Here is a 23,294-nt window from a genome sequence, read left to right on the forward strand (position 1 = left end):
GCTGGAAAATCTTCTCGATAGGTCATCCAAACTCGTGAGGCGAAGTCCCTTCGAAATCCATGAACATTGCCTGTGACAACATCATCTAATGCCTCAGCAGTACAACTCTCAGTAGGGCTTTCATCATCTAAGGGCAACAGTTAGCACAAACATTTCATGATACACCTGGAATATCAGTGAGAATTTAGAACCGTAATTTTCATTTTATTACCCCCACAGACAGCAATGCAATTACCACTTTCAAGGCCAATAAAGGTAGTAAAGATATTGTTAAAACAGTGTGACTACAGTGGTTCAACCTTAAGGAAGCGGCAAGAATCTTTCTGGGCCTTGAAATTGGTAATTGCATTGCGGTCTATGGGGGGTTAGAAAGCTCTCGCAATTCATTAAAAATTTCTTAATTTGCGTTACGAATATTAACGAAGGTCTAACGGGTTTGGAATGACATGAGGGTGAGTTATTAAAGACAGAATTATCATTTCTGGGTGAACCAACACGTTAATGTGACAAAATTTGAAAAGAATCTTTTTTGGAGCTTGGTTACAAGGACGTTTTTGAATTCTTTACTGTACAAATGACCTACATTTTAAAAGATCAAATTTCTCTACTCTAAATAAAATTAGAAAAAAACATTCTATTAAATACACATTTTAATATAAAAATAGAAAACACAAAAATAAAAACTTTGTGAAGGATAAATGTGCTATGTAAAACATCTTACCCACAGCCTTGAAGTGGTAGCATTTCCCCAACAAGAAAACAGGAGAATTACGGCTGAAGGCAGTTTTTGATTTAAGAGCCCAACCTTGACGGGTTAAAGAAAATGCATGATTAGTCACGTGTAATCAGACTGCAAGATGAAAGGAAAATGAACATATTTACATCCTAGTGAGATCTGTCATTACATACTGTACTTCACATTGTGCCATGCTGATATAAACTTGGACTTCAGTTTCTCCACCTCGTCGGTCCCTTTAGTGTCCATTTTATTAGCCACGGAGCAGAACCCATCACAGCACATACGATGGAGTTTCTAAGTTTTCAGTATGACCAAAACAAGTTATATCGTTATGGAAAGATGCCATTTAACTTATTTACTCGCACAGATTAGATTTCCATCACACGCGGAAGAAAGCAATAACGTTGCATAGGAACGAATCACCAGAATTCGACTATATTAACACAAATGCAGCACAAGAATACAGGCTAGCATGCTAATTAATTAGTTAGCGTACACTTTTCAAAGCGTCACAAAGTTGTCTAAACGTAAATGCAAACAAGCGGCGAACGGATTGTAAAATAAATGAGTAACTATATAAAGATATACTTTAAACATACCTGCTCACATGTTTTGTTATGCTGAAAAACTCACTGTACAACTAGCGTTACTCCTGTTTACATGTTGAGGAAGTGGCGATCTCGTTCGGTCTCGCGGTATTTTGAGATACTCTCCCGTCTGGCGCATTCTTCATCGTGTGGGTAGTGATAAATCTGACGCATCTCCACGAACCGGTCCTTTTGAACTACTCGTTTCAAAGAACTGGTTAAAAACCGTTTGTAGACACAAAAGGTGTTTATTAAGGATGGTTTGTGGTTATGTGGTTCCTTTTGAAATCAATTACATTACTAGGTTGGAAAGTTTTTATATTGTAGTAAAATATTTATTTTATAAATACAGCAATTGTATGTGTATTGATAAAACTGTCACACAGTGAAGATTGTAGTACTTTTTAATTAAAAGACATATATATATATATATATATATATATATATATATATATATATATATATATATATATATATATATATATATATATATGTGTGTGTGTGTGTGTCTTTATACATATACTATACATAGCCTTAATCCCTTGCAGAATTTTATTTATTTATTTATTTTTTATTTTTGGTCATTTTATTAGTCTGACATAAAACCAATGTCTGCCCATGGTGCTGGACATTCTGATTTCGCGATTACATATTAATCTGACTTTACAGTAAAAAACAACAACAATATAACTGCTAATATTAACTGTGGACATAGTTTGAAAATGCTGAACAAGAAAATTAAGTTCTATGTTGTTCATGTTGTTATTGTGGTTTCCCCACACAGTGTTGGGGTGGGGTTATTCACCCTTGGTAGAAATCATGTTTCTTTTGGTAGAAATCACTCCAGGGGGAGGCGTCTCCCTTAGTACAAATTGTGTTTCAGGTCCTGGGGCCCTCCAATTTCTCAAGGCCCTGTTCTGTGTATTTTGAGTAAAAAAAAGTGCAAATGTTAATATTTATATTATATTTAGTTGATTAAATCTTTGCATTTTTAAAGAGATATTTTCTTGCAGGTTTCCACACAGCTCATTTTATGGTAAAACAGGGGTGTGCAACCCTGCTCTTGGAGGGCTATTCTGCAGAGTTTAGCACCAACCCTGATCAAGCACTCCTGAAAAAATCTAGCAAAAGTCCCATAAATGTGTCATACATTATATGTTTGATTAAGGCTATACTCTGCAGTGGAGTTTATGGGCTATAGTTGCTCACCCCTAAGGTTAAAGAGACCGTTTAGCAGTGTAAAAACACAAGAAATCTAGATGCCTCAATTGTAGGACAGTAGACATCATACAAGCAGCATTTTGCATTTTTTTTTTAAATTTTGCATCAAATTATAGAAATGTTGATGACTTTGGCTATTTTATATTAATAGGGCAATGTATTCTGAGAGAAAAAGTGGCATTAAATAATTTTTTTGCGGATCATTTTCCACTCTTGCCTGTTTAAGGGTTAATTCAAATCTAGTTTTAATTATCAAATGAAATAAGTATTTATTCTTTAAGCTTTTCTGAGCATTATTTTGCTCTTTGCAAAGTAGTATTCGTTATCAGATGCGTCCAAATGAAGCATCCACTATTACAAAACACACATGTGGCTATACTACACAAATAAAGCTGTCAATGACTACAGATTACACTATCTGTGGAAGTGGAAACGGATGCATTTCACACTTTTCGTTATACTGATAGCTTCCTGTAAAAGAGCCTTCTATTGTACGCACAGGATATGAATCATGTTAAGAAGACTCCAACCCACGATCCCAAAAGGCTACTGCACTGCCTGAATTCCCTATAAAATTGCATGCTGCTAAAGAAAAATTAAAAAACCAAATAGACAAAAAGCATACATCTGACATGATGCTCACAACTATGATATGAATGACAAACAGTGCAAAAAGATAATGTGCGTTTCTTTTTCCAGGTTTACGGTACGTTCTCCTCTCTTGTGCGTTGTTATTTTTTCCCAGCCGTAATCCTGCAAAGTCCCGCCCCTGAGCTCCTCGCTGTTTATTATGGTTACTACGGTTTTATGAGTGACTTTGCAACTGTCCAATCACAGACGTCCTCCAGGCGTCAGGAGGCGGGCTTGACGGAATACGGGTACGGGTGGGGAAGGAATATCGCGGCTGGAGCGCTGGAGTTACTCGAGCACTCAGCGGCTACAGTCATGGCTGAGCGCCGCGCCTTTGCCCAGAAAATCAGCAGGTAAGAATATCTAACGCATCTCCAAACCATTGCGTTTTTATATATATTCTCCCCGAGCCGTGCGACCATTCTTTGTATGCTGCCTGATGCAGTCTGCGAGCGTGCCAGTCTTTTCCAAATAAGGCCTAGGCGTTGAGTTAGCTGGATCAGACGCTGAGTTTATAGGCTGTGTCTTAAAACCTAGTGAGCTGCCTACCCAGACAGCACGTTTGGGTCTGATAACTCGTTTGGAATGCTGTCTAAGTAGACAGCTTTCTAGGTTTTGAGTCACAACCACAGAGATGCCCGAGTGACCCACCCTAAGCTGCAAGATAGCAGTATGATGCCTTTGTGCTTCTGTGCATTAAAATCAGTCTTCATCGCTGGGTTTACAATCCAGAAATGCGCCTTTGGTTGAGCCTATATAGAGAATTTACGATGCAGACTAGAGTGAATCAATGGAATGCAGTGTTTGGGGTTTGTGAGACATACTGACACATCGGGATGATCATGAGATGTTATGCTGTCAATATGCGATATATGGTATATATTATTGTAGTAGTCAATATGCAGACATATAGTATATGTACAGTGCTCTACGGCTTTGATTATAAGAATATGATTCATTAAACTCATAATAAAGTAATGATATTTAAAAAATAATTTAAACAATGACTTTATGCCTATGGATCATGAATAATAATAATGCATAAGCATTTATGTGTATTACAGAGAACACTGTCACGTGACAAGTGCTCAGATTGCTTGATGTCATTTCAGACTAAGGTCCAGTATAACCTAAAATACAATGTATGATTAAATTAAAGCAGATACTTTGCCCTGTAATGACACTGTGATTGATGCTGAGATCTGCTCAGATTTTGGCTGGTTGCCCACACTTTGTGGCGCAGGGTCCCTGGGTTATTGTGATAGACTATAATTAAGTCTCATCATTGGCTTAAAAACATCTATTTTCAATTGAGATTTCTTTTGTGATGTTAAGTCACAGATTAGACCTCATATGGATCTAAGAAAAAAAAGGAAGTGACCTTTTAGACTCCCTGGTGGTTTCCAGAGTCATGGCATTTCCCAGATGCTTAAAAATGCTGTTGTCTTGTCAGTGATGTGTAATGGGATGATAAGATCATTCAGTATAGACTTGGTGGCACCTGCTGCCATGATTCCCATCGTTAGTTGTTACTAACCAAAACACGTTTATTGATATGATCAAAGACATAGTTAAGCGTTTTGTTTTATTGAGGAATAAGTCAGTAGATGTATTACCTATAGTATAGAGTATAGAAAAGCCACAGACATTTTTTTTTTCACAGTCAAAAACAAAACTGAAAGCTCTGAAAATCTTGTATTTCTCCCTTTTCTTTTTTTCTTTTTTTCCTTTTTTTACTGAAGGCAGTGATAATAATAAGATTCAAATGAAATCTGAAATCTTTTCTCGTAAGTCACAGAATCTGTTTCTCATGGCTCTGTTAAGATGTTTTCAGAGATGTGTAAAATATGCACCGAAATTCATGGTGTTAGCCGGCTCCTCGGTAAACAACACATCAGTGGGCTAATCATCTGTTCCCTCTTCAGGAATGTCCAGCCTAAATAAAGGTCCCTCCAGAACCAACAAGGGCACTGGGGGCGGGTTTTTGTTTTGGTGTACGTCATTCTACACATATTAGAAGAGGATTCTGATTAGGGATATTGACTGGTACACTATACTATAACAGAGACATTCTTCTGATAATAATACTGTCAGTTTGACTCTTACTGCAGGCCAGAGACATTGCTTTCAATCAAACTTTAAAGGTATTTTTTCTGTTTGTACTTTACAGGCATATAATTCAGTCTGTGAAAGCTGGAAGAAAAAAGTAATAAGTATGTTATTACATAGTAATGAACCTATTGGAGGTCATAAGCAGCAGGGACTTCTCTTTTTTTGTGAAGTGAATTTATTGTCCCATTAAAAGATTTGCTAATATGTTTTTGTCTTTTTTTGACTATTCCTGGTAGATTATACGATTTGTTCATGGTGGTCATTGTCATTTTAACTGATATTTTATTAGAATAAAAGTTAAAACAACAAGTATTTCCAATACCACACACTAAAATTGCTGCATGGACAAAAAGTCTCTTATTGTCACTAAAACTGCATTTATTAAATCAAAAATACTATAAAAGCACTAAATAAAATTGTGAAATAGATTTACAATTTAAAGTAACCATTTTCTTATATATATATATAATATATATAATATATAATATATATATATATATATATATATATATATATATAATATATATAATATATATAATATATAATATATATATATTTTACAGTATATTGAATTTATCTATTAAATTCCTGTAATCACAAAGCCATTACTCCAGTCTTCAATGTTGCATGATCCTTCAGATCCTTCATTCAAAAACCTTTGTGCTCAAGAATCATTTCTTATTATTATCAGTGTTGAAGACAGCTGCTTAATATTATTTTTGTGGAGAGTCTGGAGACCATTATGTTTTTTTTTTTTCTCAGGATTCTTCTGTTACTAGTCTAGAGTTAAAAAAAACAGTGTTTATTTAAAACTGAAATATTTTAAAACATTATAAACATCTTTACTATCACTTCTGATCAATTTGATTGCTGAATTAAAGTATTAATTTATTTAAAAAAAATAAAAATAAATAAATAAATAAACAAAACAAATCTACTATCCCAAACTCCCAAACTCTGAACAATAGTGTATATATAACCGAGTATTCCACTCTGAAAGTAGCTTTTATTCTATGATTTGCTTATTGACTCTTAGGTCATGACTCTTTTCTGGATTGAATTATAATGCCATCTTCACTCTCTTGTTGTTCTCCAGGACTGTAGCGGCTGAGGTCAGGAAGCAGATTGCTGGTCAGTATGGAGGTTCTCCTCAACTTCTCAAAAACCTCAGTGTTGGTGGGAACGCAACTAGCAATGCTGTAAGTACAACTTTTGCAAGATAATATACTTTTCTATGATAAACCGGAGAGATTGACACTTCAAAGAGTATATACCACTATCCCTTCAGTGTGATCCTGTCTTTCTTGGCAGATAGCATCAACAGTTCTCACGTTCTCCGTCTTTTCCTCTTTGGATTTCTCCCTACAGATTCCTCTGACAGAGGCTGTAGAGCCAGTGGATTTTGAAGAGTATTTGATCACTCACCCTCCCATTATAGAGTCAGGACCTCTGAGAGATCTCATCGAATTTCCTCCAGATGACATTGAAGTGCTTTACACACCAAGAGAGTGCCGAACTCTTGGCCAGGCTGTGCCTGAGGAGGGGTAAGTGTGTTTTGAAGAATTGAGGCAGACATTAGTATGTGTCCTCAAACTAAAATGTACACAATGCAAGAGGTATGAATGATTTCGAATTGTCAGTGTGAACAGTTTTAAAAACACATGCTATGATTATTTCAGTAGTCATTTAGACCTAAAAGGCTTATAAATTAATTTCAATATGAATAGTAAGAGAACAAATTGTTTACCCACATTTTTCTTAATTGCTTTTTATTTTGTCAGCTAAAATGTAAAACTCATAACTGTTACTGATTTAACATGTTTAACTTGTTCTTCCACTTAAATAATTTTACAGTGAGAATGATTCACACGTCAGAGACTGCATTCGGTCTTACACTGAGGACTGGGCCGTCGTTAACCGCAAGTATGGAATTTGTACCAAATTTTACGTACTATACCAGATTTCCTCTTTCTGTTTGCTCCTTTTCTCCAAATGGTTAAGTTCCTAGTTTCCTTTTTACATTGATTGTTTCTGGTGGAAAATCTGCAGAATTCTCCTACATGGATTTAAATATGGAAATTGTGTTCAGTGGAGCTGAGAGTGTTATGTTCTTCGTGCCTTGTTGTGATTGACGGATGTTTCAATCCTGAGGAAGTATCTGTAACACTGTCTGTGGATTTCTGCAGGCATAGTTTTTGTGTGGGCCTGTTCATAACTGACAAAAAGGAATTCAAGTGTATTTTGCCAGTATTTATAGAATATTTGTAGGGCCTGTGTATCAGTTACCTTGGTGATTCTTAATTAATAAGCCCAAACGCTTATCCTGACTGAGATCATGTAATGTTCTAACCAGGGTTAGTGAGCTAGACTTATGCCCGCTTTCACAGACAAGGCTTAAAGGCACAATACGTAGGATTTTTGGATTAAAATATCCAAAAACCACTAAAACAGTGTTATATATTTTGTTGACTTGTGTACGTACATTATCCCAAATGTTAAAAATGTAGAAATAAATTTTTAACCAGGACATGGATGTGTCCGACTGTCCGTGCGTCGCCTATGAGTGAAACAGCGCTGCATTACCTCATACTATTGACTGGAAGAAGCGGAAGCGGCGACTGTGTAGCATAATAAAAGTTCAGCTGCTGTTGAGCCATGTGTCGTGATCGTCTCTCATTAGAAATTGCTCCAGAGGCCTCGTTCAGCTCCAACATCACTCGGCACTGCTCTGCTTCATACTACAGTAACGTTAAAACTCATCCATGAACATGATTTCTGCCCGAGTCCCATCCCGATTCTTTTCTACCGGCTGTGAGGTGAAGAACATCTCCCAAGATTCTGTGCTCAAACTCGCCGTCATCAAGCTATGCCTTTGTTTTGAATAGGTGACCCCTAGCAGTGAAAAATCTACAAACTGTGCCTTTAAGTCTATTCCTAGACTAAAGTGTATGCTTGAGCTGTCTTTAACTGAAAGCATCTTGCACTGACATATCTTAAATTATGTCAGTGCCATTGTTTTGTCTCAAGATTCACACAAATAATGTTTTTTTTTTTTTTTTTTCTAAGGCACGTTTATAAAAGCTACTTAAATGTACTCATTTTACTAAGGCCTACTCCTGTCTGTGAAACCAGGTCTTAGTGTTTTTAGGACACTAAGACCTGAGAGAGACACTAAGACCTTATTCAAACATATACATTATTATGGGAGGTAGCTAGAGCCTGCAAACTTTCACATGATTATGTGAACTGAATCTTTGTAATTTTATCCATTAACAAAACACCACTGAACTGAATTTTAACATTACTGTGCAAACTACTCGTAATACTTTATTTTTTTTTTATAAAAATGTGATTCTTTGCATAATCTTGTTTTCTTGTTCATTAAAATTTGAGTAGTGATTAATTTAAATTAGTAAGTAATTAGTTATATATATATATATATATATATATATATATATATATATTATATATATATATATATATATATATATTCATGTGTTTATATTCATGTGTTTATATTATGGTAAAACACATCCAAGGCTCTTAAAGGATTTGTTCACTTTTAAATAAACTTTTCCTGATAATTTACTCACCCCCATGTCATCAAAGATGTCCATGTCTTTCTTTCTTCAGTTGAAAAGAAATTAAAGTTTTTTATGAAAACATTCCAGGATTTTTCTCCATATAGTGGACTTCAATGGGCACCAAACAGTTGAAGGTCAAAATTAGTTTCACTGCAGCTTCAAATTGTTCAAAACAATCCCAGATGAGAGATAAGGGTCTTATCTAGTGAAACCATTGTATGAATTCATATAAAGTATGAACTCATTTTTATATGCAATATGCTAGTGCAAGTATATAACAATTAGCTCAAACTTTGGCCTGTGGAGGGCAGTAATACAATTAGCAGTGTCTACACTGCTGGAATTCTAATAGAGGAGAAGAAGAGCGCTAGTTCAAGATGAGCATTTCTGGTTAAAACTTATATAATTTCCAATTTTTTCAGAAAATGAGCAATGGTTTCTCTAGATAAGACCCTTATCTCTCATCTGGGATCGTGTTGAACAATTTGAAGCTGCAGTGAAACTAATTTTGACCTTCAATTGTTTGGTGCCCATTGAAGTCCACTATATGGAGAATAATCCTGGAATGTTTTCATCAAAAACTTTAATTTCTTTTCGACTGAAGAAAGAAAGACATGGACATCTTGGATGACATGGGGGTGAGTAAATTATTATGGAAAAGTTTATTTAAAAGTGGACTAATCCTTTAATTCCTAAAAAAAAAAAAAAAAAAAAAAAAAAAAACTAAAAACTTTGCATAAAATAATTATATAATTATGATAAAAAATATATTAATCATTGTTTTTTAAATGCCAAATTTTTGTCATAAAAATGGTTTTCACAAAAAAAAAAAAAAAATATATAATATAATTTTATTTATTTAGTCTCATTTCTCAATTTGCATACTGATTAGCATACAGGGAATAATCAATGTATTTTGGATGCACAGGTATCACAAGTTGGGCACGGCGTTTAACCCCAACACTTTGGATAAGCAGAAGGAGAGGCAGAGAGGTTTACCCAAGCAGGTTTTTGAGTCTGATGAGTTGCCAGATCACAGCAGCTATCAGGATGATCAGGTAAACCTGTCTTTGCTACTGGTGCGTGTTATGTAATGATTTCATTTTTTTGCTAAGCTCAGTAGAATAATACCCCTACACAATACCACTGTGTCCCTCTGCTGAGAGTTTCTCTCTAAATTCTTTGAATATAATCACTAACTTTGCTTGGTACAGGATGATCTGAAGAGAAGGTCCATGTCAATTGATGACACTCCACGTGGCAGCTGGGCTTGCAGTATTTTTGACCTGAAGAACTCTCAGCCTGATGCTCTGTTGCCTCACCTTTTGGATCGAGTACCCAACGAGGAGATCGACCGCCACAATGAGGACCAGCGCAAATCAAACCGCCATCGAGAGCTCTTCGCACTGCATCCTGCTTTGGATGAGGTAGAGTATGGCATTTTGTTTTATTAACTCTCACAAGTCCAAACACACAAATGTCATGTTCAGTTTTTTCAGGATTACTAAAATTTCTTGCATTCTTTTTTTCCCCCTTTCATGTAGGAAGACCCCATCGAGCGCCACTGTGTGCCTGATGTTCCCAAAGAACATTTTGGTCAAAGGCTTCTTGTCAAGTGCTTGTCCTTGAAGTAAGTCGGGAACAGCCTTTGTGGAATCAAATTTAATGTTAATGACTACAATTTTGCTGATATGTTTCTCTTCTCACTTTTAAGGTTTGAGATAGAAATTGAGCCAATATTTGCAAGTTTGGCCTTGTATGATATCAAAGAAAAGAAAAAGGTGAGCTGTTATGATTCCTTTAGGAATATAAAGAGTTGAAAGTTGTGTGGAAATCTAAAGCTCAAAGTAATGCATATCAAGTAAATAAAAGGTTACATTTGTTTGTAGAGGAAATGTCACATGACATTGCTAACTGATTTCAACACTAGAGGGTAGTAGTCACCTGCTTAAAGATTTCAGTTATTTTCTCGATGCTCCCACAGACATTAATGTAGTCTATAATTTTCCTGTCTTAATCCTCAGATATCAGAGAACTTTTACTTTGACTTGAACTCTGAGCAAACGAAGGCCATGCTCCGACCACATATCCCGTCTGCTGCTATCTCCACCTTGGCCCGCTCTGCCGTCTTTTCAATCACTTACCCTTCCCAAGATGTCTTCCTTGTTATCAAGGTTGGTTACATATATAATTTTAAGCACCTAATCATCATATTAGAATAATTTCTGAAGGATCTAATGTGACATTGAAGACTGGAGTCATGTAGGCTAATAATATAATTTTTTTTTTTTTACTTTTCAACATTCTTGCATAAATTGATGTTTTTAAGCCAATATGACAGTTTAAGTATGAATGGATTTAATAAATGTGTATATATATTTTTTGTAGTCACATGTTTGATGATTATTCCATTGATTTTAATATTGCATTAACATTTATTTATTAAGTGTGTTTTGAGTAGTGTTCACTGAAAGCAGTGCATTATCAATGCTCATCTGCACTGTGTTTGCTTTCAGCTTGAGAAGGTGCTACAGCAGGGAGACATTGGAGAGTGTGCAGAGCCTTACATGGTCTTTAAAGAGTCTGATGCTGCCAAAGTAAGCCATTTATTATAGTTTGTACATTGTATACTCCAACTCCTGGTAGTGTGTAGTTCAACTTGGTGACTGCTATTTATTTATTTTCCTCCTTTACCACAGAATAAGGAAAAGCTTGAGAAGTTGCGCAGTCAGTCTGAACAGTTCTGTCAGCGACTAGGGCGTTATCGGATGCCATTTGCCTGGACGGCCATACATCTCATGAATATAGTGAACAGCGCAGGCAGTCTGGAGAGAGACACAGAGCTGGAGATGGGGCTTTCAGGTGAGTCTACAAATGATACAGATTTTTGTGTAGGTTAATCCTGTACTTGCACAGATTGAGGTTAGTGTTCTGAACAACATTTAAATGGGTGACAAAACCCATTAAAGTAGGAGTTGCCCAATCTCATTTTGTTTTTAATTTTTGCTCTTTATTTGCTGTCTTTATAACTCTTGGCTCTGCACCATCACACAGAGAGGAAGGGCTCGTGGTCCGAACGGAGGAACTCTAGTATTGTGGGGCGTCGTTCGCTGGAGAGAACCACCAGCGGAGATGAATCATGCAGTCTCACTAGCTTCAGGCCTGCTACCTTGACGGTCACCAACTTCTTTAAACAGGTCACGCTGAACTTTAAAAAAAAAAAAAAATCCTAGTATTTATCTCGTTCATAGGAAGTTGACTGTCCTCCAGTCATTGCATAGGTCAAACTGACTAATGAATCGAAGCTTTTGACATTTTACATTATTTCTATTATATTATATATCATATTAGGAAGGAGATCGATTAAGTGATGAAGATCTCTACAAGTTCCTAGCCGACATGCGGCGTCCATCCTCTGTGCTGCGTAGACTAAGGCCCATCACAGGTAGAGCTCACTTGGCATGTTTATGCAAAAGATTTTGGCCTTATTAACCATTTATGCAGTTAGGTAACTTATTTACTTTATGCCCTTAGCCCAGCTGAAGATTGACATCTCTCCAGCTCCTGAGAACCCTCACTATTGCCTGACGCCTGAGCTGCTCCAGGTGAAGCCTTACCCAGACAGTCGAGTGCGGCCAACAAAAGAGATCCTGGAGTTCCCTGCTAGGGACATTTATGTACCCAACACCACTTACAGGTATAACCGGCTTTAAATGTCTAGATCAGTGATTCTCAACATTCTGGACTCCAACTCCACAATAATATTCAAAGGCCACCTATAATCCTAGCTTAGTTTTTAATCTATGGGCACTCCTAGTTTTTGTAAATGAAAATAATTACATTTCAGGATTCCAGAATTTTTAGGAACGGAATGTTTTTCAGGGTTTCTACTCTTTGAATTTACATGGATGAAGGCTTAAAAAGCATGGCATAACATAGTAAGATATATTCTTTATAAAAATGCCTTAGCTGTTTATTAATTTACGTGACATTTCCGGGTCTAGAAATCATCATCATTTTAAAATTAGGCTGCCTCATATATCCAGGTTTTCCAAGACTGTGGGAACCATATTTCTTCAAAGAAACCAATCAGTTGTTGAGAGGGTAAATTTAAAATAAGCTAAAACAAGTAAGTAACAAGTATTTTGTATTATTTGAATTATTTTGTTGTCTAGAGGTCCCCTTGGATGTTCGCTGAGGCCCTCTAGTGCCATTCTTGTAGGCTAGATTAAATTTAGAATTGGCCTCACTATTAGCCTTGCTTTTTTCTTATTGCTTAATAGCCATCTGCTCTCTGTGCAAGACTGGCCTCACTGTATGATCTAACCCCATTATTTAAGCTTTCTAATTTAGTCAAGGTTGGTCAGACAAAGATGCTTATCTTCTGCATACGTTGCCATAACCTGTCATTCAGGGGACATGTTTGTCCTCTCTCAGCCTGTTCCAACTTTGTTATCTTCCTCTGGACGCTCCGCGTTGTCAGCCTTGATTTGGGTGGTGCTGAATGGGCAGATTGGGACGAGTTTACTGCTGACAAATTTCATGCTCTAGATTTATCACACTTGTCATGTCTGTCGTATATGCAGAGGTCGTATAACATGTTAATTATGAAGGTATGATTTCCCACACAGGTTAAGCTTGATGCTCCTTCTGGATTATTTATTATCAGTTAAATAACTGTTTTTCTCCCCCATGAACTAACAGTAGCGTTAAACTGTCTGGAAACTGGTTTATTTTAGTTATGTGAGTCCCCAATGAAGTTTTTAATTTATTGTATTCTCTGTTGAGAAGATATTGCTGAAATTTGTTTTCATTATGCAGTCGTTTACAGTTATTAACAGAAAAAAAAGGGTTGCCATGTGAGTCCAAGTAGTTTGAAGTGCAGTTTCACCCGAGTGCTGTGACTAATTTAAAGAAAGATTTATTTATTTATATATATTTTTAATCTTATTGTCTAAATGTGTTGCTATAAATATGATGCACCCAACTATCACTGAGAAACATTCTGTAAACTAAATATACACAATACAGCTGAGTATGTACAAAGCATAACCTGGAGTCAATATGACTCAGTAACAGAAAGAGACATGCAGACCATAACGTTACATTTCTTGGTAACACTTTGTAATAATTTTCAACATCAAAATTACAAGAACATATATATTGCTTATTTGTTTTATTTAATATAATATAAATGTGTTCTTAAGCATTAAGGTTATGATTTAATGAAAGTTATTATAAAGTGTTACCCATTTTGCTTTTCTACTGTTGCACATTTGTGTAAATTGCTTAAATACATTATTTAAGTAAACATACAAGATGTGAAATGACGTTGAGAAGTTCTATAGTTGAATGCAGTGCAGTTCTATAATATTATCCATATATATCCATATCCATGTAGTCTACAAACGTACAGTATTGTTAATTCCTGTTGACTCTTGATAATGACATGCACCAGATCCTGTTTTAGAGGTGTGATCTTGCCATTTGAACCTCTTTAGTTTTAAGATTTTTTTTTTTTTTTTACAGTCTACAAGTTTGCTATCTGATGAACTAACATGTTGCAATAACCCTTTGACTTGTTTTTTTTTTTTACCCTCTAACAGAGTCAATGACCTGTTGCAGTTGCATCATTGAGTTTCGGCTGTCTGTAGAGAAAGGGAAACGCTTTGTTGGCCAGTGTCTACTGCCAATGTGACCCCTCTAATTGATTCTGAATTACCCAATAGAGAATATAGGGTCAGGGATTATTGAAACTGGGTTGATGGTCTTATGGTGATCTTTGTGGATTTGAGAGTGTAGGAGCTTCCTTTTGCTGGCCTCCAGTAGATTCCTTTCCTGCGCTGGTGGCGGGTCCTCAGCCTTACCCAAGCGTATCTCCCATTTAAGTTGGTGTCCCCACATGCATCAAACCACCAACCACCTGAAAACAGCAAACAATTATTATTCAAGGGATATTTAGTTATGAATTGTATGAATAATTATTTAATTTAACTGTTTGATACCTGTATAGTTACGGGCACAGTTGGACTCATCATGTTTATCGTTGTCTCTATCTTTGGTTGAGAACTTCATGCCTGTGTGGTTGCTCATGGAATCAGGCAGATCTCCGGACAAAGGTGCCACGTGAAGGGCGTAATCAGATGCAGGGCCTTCCAGGGTGAACGTGTACTCAATGAATCTCTTTTCCTCCTTCCAGTCTTCCAGTTCAATGTGTAAAATGTATTCTCCTTGTTGAGCAATGGAATGGATCTTCGCTAAGCCAAGCCAGAACTCTTCTGTAACACAAGGACATTTCCGCTTAGTTGAAAACGAAAGTTTCCATTTCTAGTGATCATGCCAGGAAGAAACGTGATCAATTTGAATCAGTCTGAATCATTCGTTGCCTCTGCTGGCACTGCTTCAAGTCTATAGTATCAATTGTATTTTGCAACTGTCTTCAGCTAAAGATGCATCATACTACAGAGGCTTAAGCTGTTCATATTTTATCAAACATCTACAGTAGGAGTGGTAGAGAAGGAAACGTGACACGACACAAAATGGCATACTTACTTTCCAATTGCCCAAATCCATGTTCATATTTTTCCCATGGCTGGTCAAAATCAACAGAACCATCCTCCCTCCTCTGAATGACTGTTGCTGCTCCATCTTAAAACAAAGAGTAAAAGTAAACTGTAAAAAGAGAATCTTATATTCAGTTTGATAAGAATGGTGATAAAGGCACAACCTTTGTAATTAAAAAATTAACCACCTGTAGGTTTTCTTGTGCACTTTGTGATGGTCTGTCACAGTTTTTGTAATCAATATCAGTAGGAAGTCTGATTAGATGTGCATTATTGGTTCCTTACCAGAACTTATCTCGCAGTAAACATAGAAAGGTTCAGATTGATTGGGTTTGATTGGGTAAATTCCACTGGTCCTCTGGCCTCTTTTGAACACATCACTGCAGTCCATTGGAAAGTCTGTGCAGCAAAATGCACAGTTGATGGTTTTGGTTTTATTAAAGCAACGATTCAAATTGTTAATTGATTTCATGCTGTTCTTACCACTTATTTCTGAAGTTCCATTGGTGGAGTTGATTGTTAGGTACTGAAAAGGGTCAGGTGTTTCTGGGTTTAAATCCAAAGGTTTGTCAGCTGTGTCTTGAAAAGCATCATAGTTCACCTGAATAAATGAATATTTATTCTCAGTAAATGCAAATAAAGCCAGGAGAGTTAGTGATTTTAAATTCACTGTAAATTGTGAATTTTAAATTCACTGTGAATTTTAAATTCAGTAAATATTCTTTGTTTTATATTCAGTAGGATTTCTAATCACTTGACTTTAATTTATTAAAAAATGAATCTAAAAAGTAAACAAATCTCGATAAAATGTTATCTAATTGTAAAAAAGAAGAAGAAAAAAAGAGTGGGGACCATTTTTATTAAAAATACATTGAATGATAAATTCAAAATGCATAATCTTAAATTTCTAATGAAAATAACATGAAATATTATAGTTAAATGGATGAATACCTTATCCTCAAGACTCTTAATTTTGATCTTCTGGTAATTTAGCTGTTCGTGTTGCTCTTTAACAGATTTAAGCAGGTCTGTAATGGTCCTTTCTTGTGTTTCAATAACATCCTGCAACAGATAAAAGTTGTTAATGGAGTATATGCATAACTGGATTCCGTTGGAGCAGATGCCTTTTCAGCTATATGATCGGTGCATTTTTAATGATATACATTTTTATTCGTTCTTGCCATCAAGTGTGATTTGTGTGCATTTTTAGACATTATTATGTAGAAAATTGGTATTGCGAAGCCCTATAGATATATTGCAAATTTGGACCTTTATAATTTGAAATTCTGAATTAAGTTGACTGGACTCACCTTCAAAGCAGTGATCTCTTGAAGTTGCTCCAGAGGCATCATGCTCTGAGACAAGCCCTTCAGCTTCTCCTCCAGCCCACCAACCTTGCTATGCAACTGGCTTCGTTCTTGGAGAATGTTGTTAATTTTGGAGTTGATCTCCAATGACAAGTTTCTGATCTCCTCGTTATTGGCCTTCAAAAATATGGTCGTCTCCTTCAACTTCTCTTCTTCCTCTTTGATCTCACTGGTGACCACTGAGAGCTGGTAGAAGGAGCGATCAAAGATGTTGAGCTTCTGGAAGATGTCGTTGATCTGAGACTTGGTCTTGTGCACAAACTCTCGGAGACTCTGCCCCAGCTGGAGCAAACCGTTAGCTAAGAGTCGCACATCATCTAACATGGCAAAACGTGATCTAGCCTCAGTTGGCGGCGCGGTGATTAGGATAGGTGCCTCCGTGGGTGCTTTTCTCAGGTTAGAGGCTGCGCTTGATAAGCTTGACAAGCTTAGCCAAAAAAGTAGGAAAATCAACATCATTTTAGGCATTTTGTTCACTGCGTCAGTCTGTTCCCAATGCCCGTCTGCGTGCTACACTCTATTAACCTCCCTTTCTTGGTACTCCTCTCATCTCCTACTCTGAGAACAAAAACAGCAGAGATTCCTCAAATATATACCGCTACACTGAGAGGGGAGGGAGCATTTGGTAATTATTAAGCTGGCTTTGCTTGAGCGTCCTCCTCCCAATCTGGGAAAGTTTACTCGGTGCACACAATTTACAGTATCTCACTCACACACACACACACTGCCCCCACTCACCACACATCCATAACCTGGTCCCTGGTTGCATCTGATAAGCAAAGATGAACGATACTGATGAATCATCCTGCCGATCGATCACATCATAACCGCGGCCACTTGGTGCTCTGTGCATGCACCGCTAGACTGGAATTAATAATAAAAGTATGCGATTTATGGTTCTGGCTTTGATTTAATGGTCTCCTGAATCAGCGGAGCATCACTCTCAGGTGCCATTAAGAGGGTCTGCATGTACAAGCGGGATCGTCGCTGGATCTCAGAACGATTCGGCTCAGGTGGTAATAGAAATGAATGATGACTGAAGTTGGGGGAGTTTGTGCCATTTGCACTGATAAGTGCAGGCTTTTTATTTACTGCTGCTTCGTATTAATCTCCCTTCAGGGTTCAACGGGGCTTTTTTTTCTCCTGATGGCCTGGTCGGGCCAGTAGTTTATATAATATAATATAATTATAATTATAATATATATATATATATATATATAATATAATATACATGCATACATACATACATACATACATACATACCAACTGGTTCTGTTCAGACAGGTGCTGAAAGTTTGGCCTCAATCCATATTTGTAGACACAGCAAACACGACCTGACTCCCATTGTGTACCCAGAGGCCATTCAGGGTGCAGGAGCTTGTGTGTCAGCGGTTGGGAGGTGGATGTGGATGGAAATATCCTCTCCAATGTCCTTCTTATACCCTGTGCCAATTAAAAAAATGTATTGTAACCCGTTATTATTTGACGAGTTTGCTGATCTAGATAGATCTGAAGAACGTTTTTGGTTGGAATTTCTTCGAGTTTTTGGCTCATTGAATCTTTTTTTTTTTTTTTTTTTTGTATTACAATGCAACTTTTATGGAAACATTTCCAATACTTCACTTCTCCCTTGCTCATTTTCTCGTTTTGAATTTGAACAAAAGATCACAGTATGAAATAAGTGATATTAGCACCACATCAGAGAGTAGGTAATGTTGAGAGTGCATGAGATTTCTGTGCTCCTTGGAAAGTCTGTGACCTTTGCGGACTGTGCGGTCTCCCAGGAGAGTATGTTCCACGTCACTGCAGTATTTCTGTCCATTCCAGCAGCTACTGTAACCGCAGAACGGAAACGGCTGTGCAACAAAAATCTTTGCAATGAAAAGATCAATGGGGATTAATGTTGTCCCAAATTTTGTCCCGTGCTTTTTGCTTTAAGACATTTTCACATGTGAACTGTTTTTGAAGTTCTGTTTTGTAATTTAATTTTCATGTCATATTTTTAAAGAATGTCCTGTTTTAACAATTGGTTGTTGGTTTCATCATAATCTTTGTTTTTATTTCATGGGAACATTTCTGTTTTATTTTTAAATATCTTAATTTCAGTTAAGGATCTGCCTGAGAAACCAGAAGAACATTTCCAGAATTATTTACACATGCAATTAGAAAAACATTTTGAATATAAGATTTACAAAACCTGCTTGATATGTTACTAAATAAAACTTCTAAATATGTTAAAATAAAATTGGATTCAAATGTCTGTTTAATTGAATGGGAGCAGTAATGAAATATTTGATGTATGAACAACTTTCCTTGCTCTGTCTACCTGCGTTTGTAGGAACCTCCTGTACGTGAACCCACAGAGCCTGAACTTCGCAAATCGTCAAGGCTCTGCCCGTAACATTACAGTGAAAGTTCAGTTCATGAATGGGGAAGATCCTAGCAACGCTATGCCTGTATGTTTTGACAGATTTACAATCTCTCATATAGCCAAACATGTCATGGGGAAGCACTCTCTTGATTTGGTGAAATGGAATCATATACTTAGTTCTTTCTTTCATGGTCTCTTAGGTAATCTACGGGAAATCCAGCTGTTCAGAGTATTCAAAGGAGGCTTACACTTCTGTAGTCTATCATAATCGGTGAGTTCATGGTTGCAGCTTCTATTAAAAACTCACTTACATGACATCATGCAGAAGTCTTCAACATGAGATCAAACATCAGCTCAGGAAGTGACACTGTTAGTTTTACATGATCTTGGAACAACATTTGGTCAAGTTTTTGTTTGATTTTCATAGAAAATGGATTGCTTACATTGACATTTTTACAATATTTTTCAAATGTTCTTTCCTCAGATCACCTGATTTCCATGATGAAGTTAAAATCAAGCTACCAGCCTCTCTGACCGACCATCATCACATCCTCTTCACTTTCTACCACGTCAGCTGTCAACAGAAACAGAACACTCCACTGGAGACGCCTGTTGGATACACGGTACATACAGTGCCACACACACACACACACACACACACACACACACACACACACACACACACACACACACACACACACACACACACACACACACACACACACACACACACACACACACACACACTATTATTCAAGAGTTTGGGATGAGTAAGATTTAATTGTTTAAAGAAAATAATTTTATTCAGCAAAGGTTCATTAAATTGATCAAAAATTGACAGCACACTTTTACATTGTTACAAAAAAAATATGTTAAATAAATACAGTCCTTGTATCAATGTATCATGGTTTTCACAGAAATATTAAGCAACGCATGCATTTTAGTAATCATATTGATGGTTCAATCAGTCTGAAAAGACTTAATGTAAACACCTCAATTGATCCGAAAGAGATTTAAATTGGATTGAAAGAGGTGTAGACCTGAAATAATCAAATCAACAGGAAAAAAATTAATCATGTAAACACTTGAATCTAACTACTTTCTCAATCAGATTCAAAAATACCTTGAGTGCCATGATGCATATATTTACATAAATTTTATGTCATACAATTGTGTATAATTATTTACATGTTTTACGAACTGGTCAGTGGATGAGACCTAACAAAAAACTCATCTGACATAAAATTACATTTATACTCATTGTAGCTCCGGTGACGTTATTGTCGTGACTTTTTCTGGTTCTGAACGTGGCAACTTGGCACTGCACATGCACTGAAGTTTTGTTTGGAATATATGTGAATTGCACTGCAATGTAAACAGAACGTCCAGAATTTGAATTCGGATTGTATTCATTCCGATTGACATATTGACGATTAATGACAATTGATAATTGATGACTAAAGGTAGAGTAAGCGATTTCTGAGAAACCCTGTTGATATTTGAAACCACCAAAACAAACACGCCCATACCCAAAAAGATCACACCCCTTTCTTGATAACTCTACCCCCAAATTCACAAACATGCTATGCAACACAGGCACTTCCCCCTTAATGAGCATATACGCCCCTTACTTCTGATTGGCTACAAGTGTGTTTTGGTGCTTGGTTCAATCCACTTTCAGCAGCGTTTTTCAGAAATTGCTCACTGCACCCTTAATTTTCGATTGACGAAAATGAGTGCATGTAAACCTATCTACTGAGGACTAGAGTAATGTCTGCTAAGAATTTTAATGAAAATATATTATTTTTTTAATGTATTTTTTATCAAATAAATGCAGCCTTGGTGAGGCTTGAACAGTACTGTACACAAACACAAAAAGATGCTTTTTTTTCCTGTTTTAACATTTTTTTTTTTGGCACTCTCACAGTGCTTATAGAAAACACATCTATCAGATTACACAGATTATGACAAAAAAACACCTTCATTCGATAACATAGATTTGCATTGTTGTGAACAATTGGGATGCATTGAAAATTGTTTTGGAACTGGAGTATGACTCCTTGACTCGAATCTAATCATGATGTGCTTGAAGGTTCCCACCTATAATGTTTTGTCTCTGTCTCCTTCAGTGGATTCCCATGCTGCAGAATGGACGTTTGAGAACAGGCCACTTCTGCCTGCCCGTATCGCTGGAAAAACCGCCTCAGTCTTACTCTGTTCTCTCTCCTGATGTAAGGCAGTTTCTGTCATACAGCTCACATTAGATAGTTCTTTATCATACAACATAGACAAAGTTCTTTAATGAGATTATTTGGCATCTTTGGTAAAGTGTCTTTCATTTAATGCATGAGGTGTTAAAGAGTTTCCTCATTGGTCAACAACACTTTTTAATTTAACCTGCAACATTCTTTTACAGTTTTGTTTACAGACCTAGTATTTCTTTTTTTCTTTATCGAGATGATACCATTACTGTTAGCAATGGTGTAATTGTTCAAATACAGTACAATGGGACTGATTATTGTTTGAGCGTTTGAAAGTATTTTAGGGTAGCAATTTATTATAATAACCATTTATTGAAAGAAATTATACTGGAAGTTCATTCATGTATTTGTGTAGGTTCCTCTTCCTGGAATGAAATGGGTGGATAACCACAGAGGGGTGTTTAATGTAGAGGTTGTGGCTGCATCCACCATCCACACGCAGGTAATTAGTAGTTAAATGGTCAAAATAATGATTAATTTAAAGCTTACAAACACATGCATTTTCTGTGTTTCTTTCCTCTCCCCAGGACCAGTATTTAGATAAGTTCTTTGCTCTGGTGCATGCGCTGGATGAGCACATGTTCCCCGTGAGGATAGGAGATATGCGCATTATGGAGAATAATCTGGAGGCTGAGCTGAAGTCTAGTATCGCAGCTTTGAATTCATCTCAGCTTGAACCTGTGGTGCGCTTCCTTCACCTACTGCTGGACAAACTGGTTCTGCTGATGGTGCGACCACCTGTTATAGCTGGGCAGATAGGTACTCCAAACCTACATAATCTCAGAAAACACACAGAAAAGTTTTACAGCTTTAAAGAAATACTCACCCTCATGTTGTTCCAAAACTTTGACTTCTGTGGAACATGATAGGCTCCAACGTTGTTTGGTTCCCAATATTCTTCAAAATATCTTCTATTGTGTTCCACTGAAGGAGGAGATCTATACATGTTTAGAACTATAAATGATGACACATTTTTCATTTTGCCATGATCCTTGTAAGTCAACTAAAATTTAAATTGCTAGTTCGGCCATTTTAAAATTATCAATTACTCCAAAAAACCCTAACCCAAACAAATCATTCTTTTAAATCCGTTATTTACAACCAGCTCACATTTTAGACTGAAGAATATGTTTGCGATTCAAATCAGAAGTTGGTCGTATAAATAGTTTATTTTCTACGTTGGATTGCCTTTTTAATAATCGTTGGGATCATTTACACATGATGCTGGATAGGACACTCAAGACTCAGACATACATTTTTACTATCAGGAGAAAATTCCCCAAAGTGTTCATCTTGTCAGAATACACTGTTCATTAAACATATGTGACATGTGCTGGCAAAATGAGTCACAGTGAGCAAATGAGTTATTGAGTATTTTCATAATCTCTATTACAAAACCTTCAAAATGATGCATTATTTGTTGGAATCGGAGAACAAATGAATGAGCTACATCTGTTTGAAGTCGATAGAGTCAGCAAAGTCAATTTTGAGAAAAATCGAGGTCTGAAGGTTCCAAAACAAAATCACCAAGCAACCATACCTTAAAATCCTTGGTAATAACACCTAATTTGGTCTACACATCTTGTCAACCAAATATCTATAGGAAAAATATATATTAAATTTTTTTCAATATTTTACTTCAATATTTTGAAGTACTGTAATTCTGTTTATGTGTATATAGGGATCACGCGCTGTCTTTATGCGCACTTTTCGGATCTGTCAGTCTTCCTCTTTCCTCTCAGAAAATGAACAAATAATGAACTAATTTTTGTGGAAACCTCAAATTTGACTCTCTATTTTCTCTCTTCTTTTTTTTTTTTTTTTTTTTTTTGTGCCTGTAGCTAGGGCTGGGGGATATA

At 36.4% G+C, this 23,294-nt stretch overlaps 3 protein-coding genes across 15 annotated transcripts in view; 1 reads left to right on the forward strand and 2 right to left on the reverse strand.

Annotated features, from left to right (window-relative positions):
- atg4c (autophagy related 4C, cysteine peptidase) overlaps positions 1–1,434 on the reverse strand; it is a 10,885-nt gene extending 9,451 nt beyond the window's left edge. The window contains exons 1-4 of one of the 3 annotated variants that reach the window (XM_067373070.1): positions 1,347–1,434; positions 910–1,033; positions 722–805; positions 1–127 (exon numbers count right to left, since the gene is read on the reverse strand). The exon at positions 1–127 is cut by the window's left edge and continues 104 nt beyond it. In XM_067373070.1, coding sequence (XP_067229171.1) covers positions 1–127; positions 722–805; positions 910–1,021 — 323 coding nt within the window. In that variant the 5' untranslated portion in view covers positions 1,022–1,033; positions 1,347–1,434. Of the gene's footprint in view, positions 128–721; positions 806–909; positions 1,034–1,338 lie in introns of those variants that run through there. The other 2 variants (XM_067373069.1, XM_067373071.1) reach the window with 2 other exon arrangements.
- A 1,973-nt stretch (positions 1,435–3,407) lies between these two features.
- dock7 (dedicator of cytokinesis 7) overlaps positions 3,408–23,294 on the forward strand; it is a 54,108-nt gene continuing 34,221 nt past the window's right edge. For all 11 annotated transcript variants that reach the window (XM_067373940.1, XM_067373941.1, XM_067373942.1 and 8 more), the window contains exons 1-20: positions 3,408–3,530; positions 6,386–6,488; positions 6,658–6,833; positions 7,144–7,212; positions 9,802–9,931; positions 10,088–10,300; positions 10,418–10,503; positions 10,588–10,654; positions 10,898–11,047; positions 11,390–11,470; positions 11,573–11,735; positions 11,928–12,070; positions 12,225–12,318; positions 12,408–12,570; positions 19,142–19,259; positions 19,375–19,445; positions 19,659–19,797; positions 21,304–21,405; positions 21,791–21,877; positions 21,963–22,194. In XM_067373940.1, coding sequence (XP_067230041.1) covers positions 3,493–3,530; positions 6,386–6,488; positions 6,658–6,833; positions 7,144–7,212; positions 9,802–9,931; positions 10,088–10,300; positions 10,418–10,503; positions 10,588–10,654; positions 10,898–11,047; positions 11,390–11,470; positions 11,573–11,735; positions 11,928–12,070; positions 12,225–12,318; positions 12,408–12,570; positions 19,142–19,259; positions 19,375–19,445; positions 19,659–19,797; positions 21,304–21,405; positions 21,791–21,877; positions 21,963–22,194 — 2,425 coding nt within the window. In that variant the 5' untranslated portion in view covers positions 3,408–3,492. The remainder of the gene's footprint in view (positions 3,531–6,385; positions 6,489–6,657; positions 6,834–7,143; positions 7,213–9,801; positions 9,932–10,087; positions 10,301–10,417; positions 10,504–10,587; positions 10,655–10,897; positions 11,048–11,389; positions 11,471–11,572; positions 11,736–11,927; positions 12,071–12,224; positions 12,319–12,407; positions 12,571–19,141; positions 19,260–19,374; positions 19,446–19,658; positions 19,798–21,303; positions 21,406–21,790; positions 21,878–21,962; positions 22,195–23,294) is intronic.
- angptl3 (angiopoietin-like 3) lies at positions 12,907–17,345 on the reverse strand. The gene is made up of 7 exons (XM_067373953.1): positions 16,747–17,345; positions 16,388–16,498; positions 15,920–16,037; positions 15,722–15,835; positions 15,426–15,521; positions 14,879–15,151; positions 12,907–14,796 (listed from the first exon to the last, which is right to left on the reverse strand). The coding sequence occupies exons 1-7, from the start codon at positions 17,269–17,271 to the stop codon at positions 14,621–14,623; spliced, it is 1,413 nt and encodes a 470-aa protein (XP_067230054.1). The 5' UTR covers positions 17,272–17,345; the 3' UTR covers positions 12,907–14,620.

Source organism: Chanodichthys erythropterus, chromosome 21, assembly GCF_024489055.1.
Source record: "Chanodichthys erythropterus isolate Z2021 chromosome 21, ASM2448905v1, whole genome shotgun sequence".
Classification (NCBI taxonomy): domain Eukaryota; kingdom Metazoa; phylum Chordata; class Actinopteri; order Cypriniformes; family Xenocyprididae; genus Chanodichthys; species Chanodichthys erythropterus.

Coding starts and splice junctions, on each gene's coding strand:
- angptl3 (XM_067373953.1), bottom strand. CDS start 17,271: ATGCCTAAAATGATGTTGATTTTCCTACTTTTTTGGCTAAGCTTGTCA. Junction 15,836..15,919: donor TGGAACTTCAGAAATAAGTG/GTAAGAACAGCA, acceptor TTTGCTGCACAG/ACTTTCCAATGGACTGCAGT. Junction 14,797..14,878: donor CTGTGCCCGTAACTATACAG/GTATCAAACAGT, acceptor TGCTGTTTTCAG/GTGGTTGGTGGTTTGATGCA.